The sequence below is a fragment of the Gavialis gangeticus genome, unplaced genomic scaffold (assembly GCF_001723915.1).
Source record: "Gavialis gangeticus isolate Ggan-Ray unplaced genomic scaffold, GavGan_comp1, whole genome shotgun sequence".
Taxonomy (NCBI): Eukaryota; Metazoa; Chordata; order Crocodylia; family Gavialidae; genus Gavialis; species Gavialis gangeticus.
The window spans coordinates 57,394,055-57,408,351 of record NW_017729033.1 but is presented as its reverse complement, the minus strand read 5'-3'; the positions used below and the strand labels follow the sequence as shown (position 1 = coordinate 57,408,351).

General features: G+C 39.2%; 1 protein-coding gene across 1 annotated transcript in view; it reads left to right on the top strand.

Moving 5' to 3' along the window:
- The window catches only part of ARAP2 (ArfGAP with RhoGAP domain, ankyrin repeat and PH domain 2), a 258,101-nt gene that overhangs the window by 39,109 nt on the left and 204,695 nt on the right, over positions 1-14,297 (top strand). The window contains exons 5-7 of the mRNA XM_019526331.1: positions 1,468-1,553; positions 2,306-2,641; positions 11,752-11,821. Coding sequence (XP_019381876.1) covers positions 1,468-1,553; positions 2,306-2,641; positions 11,752-11,821 — 492 coding nt within the window. The remainder of the gene's footprint in view (positions 1-1,467; positions 1,554-2,305; positions 2,642-11,751; positions 11,822-14,297) is intronic.

Sequence of the window (14,297 nt, the reverse complement as noted above, 5' to 3'; positions counted from 1 at the left end):
GTGATTTTTGTGACCTGATCGTAGGAAGAGGGAGAACCCTGTACTGGGGCTTGGCTTTGCTAGGATTACCATATTTCCAGTATCAAAAAGAGGACACCTGTTGGGGCTAGGGGGAGGAGAGGGGAAAGGGGTAAATGATGGGGGGGGGTAGGGGGGAAGCAGTGATATGCCCTGCCTTTGCCCCTCACTCCTAAGCCTTTCCTGTTTGAAAAGTGAATGTTAGTTCACTTGCTTATTGGTTCAATCTGTGCAGGTAAAAAACAACAGCGACAACAAATAACCCTGCAAAAATTGAATCAATTCAGCCTCAGGGTTTTTGACTGTTTGTACTTAACTTTTAAGCACAACAGCCAGGGCATGCAGACATGCATACCAGTGGCTCAGTGGGGTTCCTGGCATGGGTAGGTAAGAGTGTTGCATTTCACCCGCGTTCTCAGATCCTGTGCTTTCTGAACTTCTCCCCACTGTCTCCACTCTCCCTAGTGGCGACTGCTTGAGATGCTACTGAGAAACAGCCCCCAGAATGACGAAGCAGGGCCCCACATACATACCTGGTCACCCCTGGCTGGGTACTGTCACATAATTTAGTAGTGTGCAGGCAAGTACAGGCTTAGGCCATACAGGGAAACAGAGGCATGGGCTATGGGTTGGGTAGAAAGCAGCGGTGGTGGAAACACCTGCTCACCCCTTTAATCCCTGATTGGCTGGGAAGAAGCAGGATCTCCTTGCTCTGTGCCTGGGGGAGAACCCAGCCTGAGCCTGAGCCGAGCTGTGCCTGACAGTAAGCGGGAGGGAAGAGGGAGTGGGTGGGGGGCACAAGCTGCAGAGGGAAAGAGGGATGGGGGTTGGAGGCTGCTGTGGGTCTGACTCTGGTTCCGACCTGCACTCAGGGCCAGAATCAGAACCTCAGCAGCTTCCTGCTCCCTCCACTTCATGTGCAAATATAAGATGAGGGGCTTTCCCCATGCTGATTAAGGGGAGGAAATCTTGTTTATTAGAGTAAATGTGGTAATGAGGGAAACTTGGAAGGAAAGTACTAGGTACATGTAACATTGAATATTAGTATAACTGCAGAAATCTTTCCACTGTCTTTTTTTTCTTTACTGTGCAGCTATGGCAGAATATTAATACCCTTATTTAGAAAACAGCTTGTGTCAAGAAGATATTATATCATACATGCATCTAATGTATAATGCATATACATTTGATTTGTGGGCATTAATCATAGAGAACTTTTTATTGGAGAAAAGATTGAATAATTTGAAATTAGTGATACCTTTTACATATACTTTAAAATAATTATCTGGCTTTAGAAGCATTTGAGAGATTAAATCAAATTGCCAAATGCAATAAAGAAGAATTTTAGTCTGGAGCCTAATTCCTAATTTTATGTATCTAATAACTTTGATATCATCTAGCATTCCAGAGAAGATGTTCAATTTTCATAGTATTTTTCTTTTTTCCTAGGAAATCTGTGGTGATGAACTCTGGGCTGTGGAAGGAAAAAAGAAAGAGGAAAAAATGAATGAAGAATATTCTCGTAATAAATCATGGTATTTATTATATATGAGTTTAAATTTACGAGGATAATATGTTCCTTATACCAATCGTCAACTTCTTCATTGAAGTAACTGTTTCCTGGTCGCGCCTGGGACTACCAGAGCCCAGATTCCACTCCAAAATCAAATTGAAATTGAGCTCTCTGGATACATCTTTCCCCTGTCACTGATTTGTGCTGATGATGTTTGTAGTGCTGTTTAGGTACCTACTAACACCTAGAGCAGAGAAATTAACATCTTTAGTTTGGATATCTTCCAGGTTTCCATTTTCTGCTTATTCTCTTCCTACTCTACTACCTGATTTATGCACCGTAACAAAATCTTTTTTTTAAATTTTACATCTGAGGTAAGGTAGTATCTCGTATCTAGAAAGGCAGCCCCAGTCTTCAAATATAGGAGCTTCTACCTGATAGTCCCGAGGATTTTGCCTACCTTTGAAAGGGAGGCAAACCCCTAAGTATTTGTAAAGAGTATGGATTTAGTTGATCATTTATGACAAATTTTGCTTTAAAATCTGCAAAATTCAGACTTCCAAAGTGGGCAGCAATTACGAAGTGGGCTTCGTTGCCAAACTCCAGTGACTTAACAGTGACATTTGCTGTCATGAGTAAAATAAATTTGGATTAGATTCAGTTTGTGGGCACTTGCATTACAGCAAAGATAAAACATGAATCTAATTCATAATTAGTCATTTGTTGCGTTTTTGTATCTAGTAAACCAAGAACAAATGCTTTCGTTTCTTCTAGTGTCTTTAATAATCCAATGGGGAAGGTGTTTGAGGACCATGTGAAAACTGAATTAAAATCTCAAGAAAACAAGTGTGTTGAATCAGGAGAGCTTGTCAGAGAACCTGAATATTCAACTCTGGATGAATGTTCCCACTATTTAAGAAAAAACAGTTGTAAAGCCAAAAAACAAAGTGGAAATCAAACCCACTCTGTGAAAGAACAAACTTATTTTCGGCCATTTGATGATGACCAACTTTTTGCTTCACATGAACCAATAACACCCTATGCTTGTTTTTACGGACCATCGGTGAAGAAGATAAAAGCAGGGTGGTTGGATAAACTGTCTCCTCAGGGGTATGTTATATTTTATTATGATTTAAATATCTTAAATATTGTATTAGTATGTATTAGGTTTTCATGATTAAAAAAAAAAAAAAGAAGAAATGGTAAGTCTATCAAGGTAATGAATCACAGTTGTCTTATGAGGAAAAGTATAGGGAAATGGATGGGAACAACAGTAATAAAAGCAGCATGGGTTTTAAATAAGTTTTTCAATATTGTTTTATGGATTATATTACCTAGTTAAAAGACTATTTAAGAGGTGTGCTTAAATGTCTTTTAAGAGCATTTAATAAATTGCAGGTTGTGGATGCTCTTCTAAGTTTATATTTTGTTTTATTCTGTAATGGTTTGAAAGTCTTTGGGCTAATGAGCAGGAATATCATGAACTTCAAAATTCCTTTTGCCATGCTGGATGTAGAGCCATATAAAAATTATCAGTAGTAGGCATGTTGCCAGCAGATTGATGGAAGCGATTATTTCCCTCTACTTGGCACTGGTGAGGCCAATCTGGAGAACTGTGTCCAGTTTTGCACCCTCCTCCCCCTGAAACCCTCCTACGGAAAGGATGTAGACAAATTGGAAAGTCCAGCGGAGGACAATGAAAATGGTTATGGGTCTGGGGCACATGACTTCTGAGGAGAGGGTGAGGGAACTGGGTTTATTTAGTCTGCAGAAGAGAAGACTGAGTGGGGATTTGATAGCAGCTTTCAACTACCTGAAGGATGATTCCAAAGAGGATGGAGCTAGACTGATCTCAGTGGTAGCAGATGACAGAACAAGGACCCATAGTCTCAAGTTGCAGCAAGGGTAGTTTAGGTTAGATATTAGGAAAAACTTTTTTAGGAGGAGGGTAGTAAAGTAGTGAACAGGTTACTGAGAGAGGTTGTGGAATCTCCATCCTTGGAAGGTTTTAAGACCTGCCATACAAACCTTGGCTGGGATGATCTAGTTGGTTCTGGTCCTACTTTGAGCAGAGGGTTGGACTAGTTGACCTCTTCAGGTCCCTTCCAACCCTAATTTTCTATGATTCTATGACTTCTGTAGGGGATATTCTACTAGGATGTGTAACTATACAGTTAAAATGATCCAGTTCATAGATAACAGGAAGAAAGAACTGCAAAATTAAGGTCAAAGTCTTTTCCCCTGCTACATTGACCCTATATCATCTTTGAGCTGCAACACATCCTCTAAGGCAAGCAAAAAGTTTTAATTTAAAAACGGCAAAGTGATGAAGATATTAATACATACCTAAGTAAATTGTTTTGATAGTTAATTATCTTCACTTTTTTTAAACATGTGGTTTGTTTGTTTTTATTGTCAGAGATGGATTACGTTTTGGATTTAATCACTGGCTTTCATGTCTGCCTTTATTAAACACCATTCTACATTGGCTCTTTCTCATGTAGAGACTTCTATACCATGATTGCTTTTAAACCTCCTCTTATCAAAATAGCTTGAGCTTTTAGTTTGTCACTCTAAGACATATTTTCCAGCTCTTCAACCATTCTTGTCTCCTTTCCTGACCTTTTTCTGGTTTTGACATCTTTTTGTAAAACAGACACCAGAACAACGCATACTGCATATCCTTGTGTACTACCTGCCCTCCTCCACTTCACATAAGACATGGACCTTGTATTGGGAAAGCAGAACGAAGAGAAAAAGATTGTTCTAAAATCATGGCAGAATTCTGGCCACATGGTTGGACAGTGAATGGCTAAATCTTGACTAGCACTGCTCAGGCAAAAGCTATAGTTTTAATTTTCTCCTACCTTCTGTTGAATTGACAACAGTTTTGACTGTGGGAAGATTTAAAGTTTGCACTCTGCACCTGCCTTTCCAGTAAACATTACAATTCCCTGGAAAACCATTGCATGCTTTAGTACTGGCTTGGAAAATCAGCTTCTCTGCTTAACATATGTACCCGAGTTAAATAACACTGATTCTTTTTGGGAGGTGCATGCTGTATGCAGTTCTTTTTGGAAGGTGCATGTGGTATGCAAATAAATATGGTAGCTTCCCAGTATTCTGTTAAGGCTGTTGGGGGGATGTCAAGTATGCACTGGTAGGTGGCATTATGCCCAGCACTAATGGAATATTTCCCTGTTCTCTCATGAAAATTGTTTTCTTTTTTCCCCTGAGATGAAATGCGGCACTGGGAGCTCAAGTTACATTGGTTATATAGTGTATTCCCAAGTTCTTCCAGTGCCCTAGTATTCCAAGGTACAGCTTTATAAGCATGTTTGGTATTCTTTGTCCTACCATAACAAAATATATTAAGATTAACTCGCATTACCAAGTAATCTGATTAAATGATTAATGCAGGCCATCTCCATCTTAATTACCATCTTTATTATCATAATTATCAACATATTTTCCAGGAAAGCTGTTTTTTAATAGGCATTGTAGAAATTATATAACTAACAAATGATGTGCTGATAACTGATTCACTTGGGACCCCATTAAAAACGTCCTCCTTTAGGTGACATATATACAGTTCCCCATATACAGTTATTTTTTAGATCTATTTGTTAAACTAGTTCTAATTCACTTAAACTTGTAAACATAGACTACTATTTTTATGATAATGCTGTTCTTTTAAAAATAGAACAATACAGCAATATTGGAATAATATATTTAAACTTAATCCTTCATGGCAATCAGATTTGTAAACTTCCCAGTAAATGGTATCAGTTTTATAAGAGTTGACCTGTATTTTCATAACAAATACCAATTACTACTCTTTTATCATCTGATTCTTTACTGATTTGCATCCCACCTGAGCCTTTCCATAACTGTTGATCAGGTTTGATATGCATTCCCCTCTATCAAAAATAAGTTATGATTTGCTTGAATGACTCTATTGAATTAGCTTGGTTTAGGCATGCCAGCTTCTACAGCTAATGGCACATTAAGAAGATGTGGTGAATTCCATGTCTGGCTGCCTTTGACTCTCCAGCCTTACTGGTATTTGTTTGCTGCAAAGTTGACTACGGACAGACTTTGGAAAGGTTTTGAAACACAGCTCATGTCTCTAAAGCCAGATGAAATGCCATCACCAGTATGTAGCCATATCTCTGCATTCTCCCTTGTGTCTTAGTCTCCTTACACAATTATTTTACTGTGGTTCAAGTACAACTTTTGGTTAACTGCAGAATTTCCTAGTCTTAGCTTCTACAAACTGGCTGGCTAAATTTATAACCTTTGAGGTTAAATTTATGAGAGGTGAGGACAATATTTTTCAAAGGTTTGCAGTATTGTGTAGGAGTTGGAATGAGCCATAACATTTATATTTAGCAGAGTCTCATAAAATAGTTTAATTGAAATTCACTTACCAATGAACCTTGTTTTATTCTTTACCTAAAGTCCAAACAAAACCCTTAGTTGTTTTGTCAATTAATGAACATTTTTCTTACAATTAGACATTTCCCAGACTTATGAAAACCGAGTCTCCTCACTGCAGGTGAATATTTGTTTCATTGCCGTGGCACGGGTGGTATAAAGCCATGCAATTGTAAGATTTCCATCTTCTGGGATCCTGTGGCTTGGTGGTCTTATGCATTTCCTCAGAGATGCACATGCCAACCTTTCAGACCATGATGTTACAGGGTGCTGGTGCTAGGGAAACGTTTCATAGTTTCTAGGCTCGGAAGGGACCTGAGAAGATCATTTAGTCCGACCCCCTGCCATGGCAGGAAAGAGTACTGGGGTTAAACGACCCCAGCAAGGTGTTCATCTAACCAGCAAGGTGTTCATCTAACCAGCAAGGTGTTCATCATGTTATTTTAGATAGTTGTAAATCATGTATTTAAAAGAGAGTACGGGTTCTTGTTCCAGTTAATTTACTATAAAATATAACGTCAATTGACATGGATTATGAAACCAAGTTCACTTTTTTTTCTTTATAGTATTTTGAAACAGCACTTGTAGGATTTATTGTCATTTTAATGGAAACTAGTTTTACGTTGGCCTTTTCAGGTTGGGAACAATTATGATTTATTGTTGTCATATAATACGAGTTAATTAAACCAGAACTGCTATTATTTAATTAAAGTTTTGATAAACTATCACAGTCTACTAATCTTAAAGCAGAACACTCATTTAACAGGAAAGGAATTAATGGAAGGAAAAAGAGATGTTAGAGAGGGGTCTTGTTTTTGCTTAATTAACTGTTTAATGGATTTTAGAATTGAAACTCATACAGCCGATAACTAATGGCCTGTCAACATTTTTAATGAACACAATGGACTTTTTCAGGTTCATGTAAAGTCATCTTTTCAGGAGGTCTTGACACAAATGAATTAAAAACAAACAGATAATCAAATAAACTATATTAACTATTTCCAGTTTTATGAAGCTCATTTTAAAAACAAGAAAATGAGAGCACATAAACTAATTTAGCAGGAAATGGCTTCTTGTACCCTAATGTCTAGTTTTATAGATTTCTAAATCTTTTGATGTTTGTGTTACAGAGTTCCCCAAGCATGAAGAACATGGCCTACTCTTAACCTTAGCTTTTCCTCACAAGGAACAGTCTTTGCTCAGACTTTTGTATTTGCTGACTCCTAGATTATTTTCCTTACACTTCATGGGTACATAGAAAGGGGCAAAGCAGCTGATTAATTTGGGATTTACAGGAGCTTGAGGAACATTCTCACTTTTATGAATGCAGGTTTCTGCATAAAGCAGCTGGAGAGGCAGAAGGGAAAAATGTGCAAATAATTTACATGGCTCTGATTATAATATTTGGGATCATCTAGTATCTGAGACTGTCCTGACTTAGGAACCTTTTGAAAAGTTCTCATCCATTACTTCTCTAGGGCTAGGGACAGACATTACACATAAACCATTTTAAATTATCAAAAACTGGTTTAAACCTATAACAGAACAGATATTCAGTGTACATTAAACCAGACTGGAAGTGGCTGAAACTGTTTTGCAGTAAGCCTGGTTGAATGTAGTATTAGACTTAACTGATTTGGGTTAAATCGGTATATGCAGTGTCTGTCATAGACCCCTTCCTGGTTTAAGTTAAATCAGAGTCCTCCAGCATCCTAGATGCTTTGCAGCTCTGGGTGGGGCTCTGCTCCAGCCTAGCAAGGCTGGCTCCTCCCCTCTGCTCTCTGGCTGCAGCTCTGGCAGAGGCTGCAGGTATAGTGGTTTCTGCGTGGCTTCCTCCTGCTCCCCCCCCACCGCACTTCCTACTCAAGCAGGGATTTTCCCCTCCCTTCTGCCTTACACAGACATCTCTTAGCATTCATTAGCATACCACATGCTGGCTACGGTCTGTGCTGTGGGAGATAGGACGGTGTTGGCTTAGGGCTTTTTGGACCTAATCAACAGGTATCTGGTAATGTTCTTCTATTCCTTTCTTGGAAAAAGTTGTTTAAGAAGAGCTTGAACTAATGAGAGAGGCTGTTGTTTTGTTTGATGGGCTGACAAATGCTAAACTTTCCCTGTGTAACTCAATGCTCTGTGATCAACAGTGAGGGGCAGCAGAGACAGACCACTCCCCAGTTGGAGTGTCCTGCCAGAGCCTGACCACACCACCCCTCAGCTCAGTACTATGGAAGGGAAGGGAGGGCTGCTCTAGTGCATGCCCCCCCCCGGGCCCCTCCACTTCTAGCCTGAGCCACTGCAGGCCTGTGCCTGCATTTCTTCAGTCCAGAGGGGGTGTCTGGGCAGTTATAAACCAGTTTAGGCTAGCCAGATTAGCTTAAACTGCAAAGATTGAATCAATTCAGGCTCAGGTTTTTTGAATATCTTTCCCTAGCCTAGGTATTATTTTCTGTGATGTCCTTTTTGAATTCCTTTTGTGTTCACTGTTTTTATTTAGCATTTGACACCTGAAACCCACGTTTTTCAGACTAAACATATGTTTTTAGCTTTCTTTGCATGATACCATATTTGTATGAGAAACTGAATATAGAACAGGATGTTTTTTGAAAGCTGTGGTTTTAGTGTTTATGAAGGAAAATTCTGTGTCCTAATAGAACTATGAACCATTAGGTTTATTTGAGTAATGTTAGGAGGTATTAGTGTGTGTGGTGAGCTTATGAAGTTATATTTAAAACAAAAACTGGGTTTCTGTTTATAAGATCTGTCTTGAAAATAACATCCTACATTTGCTGGAAGAGTTTAGAGAAATGCTTCTGTTTCAATGTACTTTTTACTGTTATCCTATAAATGCCAGTTTCCTACTTTTCTTGTACAAGGTTGAAATGGTTACATGGTTGGGAAACATCTGTGGTGAATGTCTGACTCCACTGAAGTTATTGACAAAAATCCTATTGCCCTCAAGGCAGGAAGGTATTTTAGTATTTCAAGCTTTAAAATGGGAACTTGTCATAAATTTCAGATTGTCAGGAGTTGTGCACAACTTTTGTTTTCTACAGTCTCCAAGAAATGACTTCCAAAGAACTAGATCAGTAGTGCCATGTTTTCTGAAAATTTGGAGGTGGGGGACTTGTGGCAGTGTTAAGTGCTACCAAATTTCTGGACTACTTTGGAACACCTGTGTTAGATGACACTGCTCTGTGAGTTGGATCTGGCGTGTGGGCCAGAGATTGAGCAGCACTGAACTAGATGTTTTTAATTAACACTGGCAGTTTATCATCTTTGTTTTGAAGAGTGAAGATGCACAGAGACCAATCAGACTATGGCTCCTGGCAGATGTTAAAATAAAGGCATGATGGGATCTGATGTGCAGTCCCAGCAGTTGTACCACAAGTGCATGGCAGGAAGCATAATTTTGGGATTGTGTAATGACTTTGTGGCTTATTCCTTATTTTATCACACCATTAATTAAGTGAACATGTAGCCAGGTCACTACTTAAGACATGATTTAACTGGTTAATCACATATTAAGCATAATGTCTGTCAGGGACTTACATGGCTTTGGCAAATTTTATGACTAAGTACAGACAGTCAGAAAGCCCCAGGCTGAATTGATTCAGTCTTTGCAGGGTTCTTTAAACTGAGTAGATTGAACTGATAAGCAAGTGAACAATCATTCACTTTTAAAATCAGAAAGAGAGCCAGGTCCCTGCAGTGGCCCATGCCAGTAGCTGTGGGGGCAATAGAGAGTGCCTCCCAAAAGGGTGAATTTGATTTAAATCAATTTAATTTAAATCGTGATTTAAATCTCTAGTCAGGAAGCCTCAATTTAATCATTGTTTTCTACAAAAAGTGCATTCTTGTTGTTTGATGCCCTTTATTTATTTAATTTCTAGAAACTTTGCACTTTTAGAGAGAGGTAAGAGCTTGACTTTGTGTACACAAACTTGCAGAGAGAAAATAGGAATGATGGGTGGGTAACTGGGTTTGTTATCTCTCATCTCCATATGCTGCTGCTAACAGGGATGTTATCTCTGGAGAAAAGAAACTTCCTATTCCTGAAGAAGAGTATATGTCAGGAAAGTTTGCAAAGAACAATTTTTCCAACTATTTAGTTGGTCTAATAAAAGATATCACATCTATCCAAAGAACTGTTTCTGTCTGTGATCTCTGGAGATGCAAATCTACAGTTTGAGAACTGAAACTAAGCATCGCAGAGATGCTTAATGGGATCTTTTAGACTGAGCACTGAGTCCCATTGCATAGAGTGGTTTTCTCTAATCTTTACTAATCTAGAGGAATGTCTGGGAACCTGATAAGATTGGGCCCCTAATATAGTCTATGGCCATAAAAAATTTAAAAAGGTTACATGAATATATTGTTTCAAATAGTACATAGTTAGAAATTAGGATCCCTATTCCATGATGATATCTTTGAGCTTGAACATAACTTAAATTAAAACCATCTTTATATAAGTTTATTTTGTTTAAAAAAGCATCTTAACAAAAAGATTAAAAAATGACTAGTCAAAAAACTGATTTAAATAAAAATCCATTTTTTCCCATTAATCTATCCACCCTGCCTCCCAGCCTGCCTTTTACTGCTGAAGGCACCTGAATGCAGCCAAACAGGGCTCATCTCTAAATGGCGGCCCAGCACATAACCTGCACCAAACCCTTGGTGTGTTTCCCCTCCCCCCCCCGGGTGGAACCATCCTTCCAGCTAGGAGCTGGTTCCCTCAGTCTTAGAGAGGGTTCCCTGCCCCTGGTGCAGAGAAGGGATTCCCCCCCTGCTTTGTTACCAGACTTAGTATTAGACTTTAGGGTCGGGGAGAGAGAATGCACTGGACTGTACTGGTCCTGCACTGCACCCCCAGCTGGTTGCTGCCCCATATGTAGAAGGGAGGAGGGGGAAAGCCCAAAGCAGGGGCTGAATTCCCTGTTCCTGCCTGGAGCTGGGAATGATTCCCTTAGCCACACCCCTCCTCAGCTTTTGGGCCAGCTGAGAGGGTTGTAAGAGAACCCACCCCACTGACCCAGCACTGGACCCCCAGCAAGGGTCTGCCTGGTTGTGGGGGTGCAGAGAGGGAAGCTGTCAAAGGCTCACCCCCACGGTCCTAGCTGGGAGCCAGGAACATGCCCAGGCCACCTGGGGAGGGGGAGGAGGTGGGGACTTCAACTGAGGTCTGCCTGGTGTAGGGTGGGGGAAGCCTGTGGAGGCTTCCCACCCCACTCCCTGCAGGCAAGAGTGAGCTGGGAGCGAGCCAGGGCCATGGTATTTGCTTTCAGGCTGGGGCCTGCCTGGGTCAGTTGGCGGGGGAGCGAGGGAGAGCCCCTTGGCCTGGTACCAGACCCTTAGCCAGGCCTGCTGAGGAGGAGCGGAAGGCAGGGGCGACATGGTCTTATTACAATAATCCATTGTTTAGTAAGATGTAAAATTTAAAATACTGAAAGTTCTTTTATAACTTACTATTTGGTCTATAATTTAAGAGGCAGAAATGAAAATAGCTTGGGGTGTGAAAAATACAAAATACACTGCTTCATAAAAGAAATCCACTAACATTGCAGCTACAGTTCCAGTTGTTCAATCTTCTTTTTCTTATATTTGAAATCAAATGTGTTTTTAAAAGTGTAATTATAACAGAGCTTGCTTCATATTTTATTTGTCCCCAAAAGAGACTCTTGGACATGCTTCCTCTTTTTTTGTAATTGTAACTTGAACATCAAGTAATAATGTATAGTCACTTGTTTCCTGTAATGCAAAATGTGTACAATTTTTTTAATTCACAGAAAACGTATGTTTCAGAAGCGCTGGGTTAAGTTTGATGGAGACACTATTTCTTATTACACTAACGAAAAGGTAAGTGCCTCAATTTTTTTTTAAACATGATTTTGGTCTTATCCAGATTCAGTTTAGAAATAAGGTGCAAGTTGTGCTACACTTATTGTACCATAATGAATTTGGAAAAGACTGGTACTTACAGTGACTTTTTTTGGTGTTTGTTCATTAAATGGTATTTTCACTTCTGATGGTTAGGATGTGACATTGTTTGGGTCTAACTACCAATCCTTAGCATGTCTTCATAGATCTACAATTCCATTTGTGCTGCTTTTTTTTTTAACGATCCATTTGGTTCTTCTGGCCCCCCTGACTCAAGGAGAAACTGCAGAAATTAGAGAAGATGGAGTAAGATCCTGTAAACCCCATTACAGTGCTTTTTAACGGGTGCCTTTGAATTCTGTCCAGACATTGCATGAGCAGCTGAACATGATGGAATTTCTTTAAAAAAAAAAAAAAAAATTGTTGCATAAGTCTAGTTTTTATTGGAACTGTCCTCCATCCAGCTAATAGTGTACTAAGCTAGTTTGTGTTATGGCACTGGGAAGGAAACAAGAGCTTCTTATTGACCCCAGTTTCCTATCTCCTTATGTTCTCATTATTAGCAGTTGATAGATCTTACTATTTTGCTACACTTAAGTGAAGCATCTGTTCTGGAAGATATTCCAGGTATTCTTTTCAATCTTTTTGGACTAATTGCTTTGGTAATGCTGCAAAATGCTACTAAAGTTGCACAGTGTATTTATAGTACCTCCATCTCATCACTTTTCTAGCAGCACTCAAGCTTTACCCCATGTCCTTGATGGTCCAGAGGGCTTGAGCCTAAAGCTCTACTTAACTAAAGCTGGAATATTTTGGAACAGGGTTAGGAACAACACAAGTTTGCTTTAAGCTAACACTGCAATGAACAGAGATGCCTATAGTAACTCTGATTAGCTTCTGCAGGTAATAATAATCAGTGTATTACAAAGTGATCTAATACCATATGGATTGTGGTACATTTAATAACATACCTATTTTTAGCTTGAAATATAACATATGGTAAATAGCCTTGCCTGTCAGAACTTACGGAGCCTAGGTGAGAGAGAGAAAGTATGTGCATGTGAACAGTAACTATGTTGCATGTAGGCAAGGTATTTACCGTCTTTATCCATCTAAACAATGGAGTCTTAGTGAGTTTTCTGAATCTCTCTTCTCTTTTTCTCTCTTTCTCTAACATAGTCTAGTGGAATTGTCGTTTTTTTATTCTGTTTTTTAATTAATACAGGCTTTTTCTTTCTCTCATTCTTGAATATATATATATATATATATATATATATATAAAGAAAAACAGCCAATTTCCTCCAAGCTTCAGTAAATCACTGATGCTGCACATTTTTTATATGCACATAGCCTTAAACAAAAGCCGGCCAGCAACATCCTGTGTGGTTATAGCTTTAACTGAGTGTGGTTAAGCAGTTCATGAGAGTCAAAAGAAAAAAATAACTGCAGTATGAGGATGCTCTTTGGTTACCAAATGTTCATGGTTTTTGCCTTAATGTGTTGTCTGTCTTTTGTCAAAAGAACTTCATTTCTAAAAAAAAAAAAAAAGCAGTTTTGGCCTTCTTATAAAGTTCATATGTTAGAAGTGTGAGAAGCTAGAACAGATTAGAACTATGTGGTGGCTGGTACATGGAAAATTTCAGAGATTTGAAATCTGGCTTTCAAGCCTGTTTGGAACAGCTTCCTATCTCTCACCCTAAAATTCAAGTTATTTAAAAACAGAATTACAATTCTGTCTGCAATTGCACCTGTATTATATAACAAGACTTTTTTTTTTTAAATAATTTCTCTGCCTAGCTCAAATGACTTTGTATTATAAATAGACTTCAAAAACTCTTATATCCAGGGTCTCAGCTCCACATGAGCCTAGCAAACGGTTGGCTGAGGCTCTTAGCTGAATGGCTGTATGGCATGGCAGGAAGCTGGGTATAGTTCTGATAGAGGCTGTTTTGCAAACCACTTTTGAAACCTTCCTAGCAAGCAGGGCTCTATCAGGCTTCATTAAATCTTAACCACCTCCTCAAAACTGTTTGATTTAAAAGTATGTTTAATATTTGACAGAATATTGCTCCATCACAATTTCTGAGTGACCTTCTTAATGTAGGAAGCTCTGGGAAAGAGGGAAAATGGGTGATTTTTCTCTTTAAAAATCTAATTGCTAATTTAGAAAGCTTTCAGGGTGTAGCGGGGAGGTTTTGGGTTTTTTTTTTTCTTCAGTATTACACATTTATTTTATGTGCCCAACATCTGAGTGGCTACAGATTGATATTTCCCCCTATTTTTGTTATATGTATGGTTTCTAGAAAATGCAACCTAGGAGAAACCACCACCGTACTCAACACCACCCCTCATATTCAAGATTGAAAAAAAGTAATCAGTATGGTTGTTATGCTGAACTGAATTATGTCAAGGGTGAGAGTTGGACATCTTCCGGGGGGGGGGGGGGGGGGGGGGG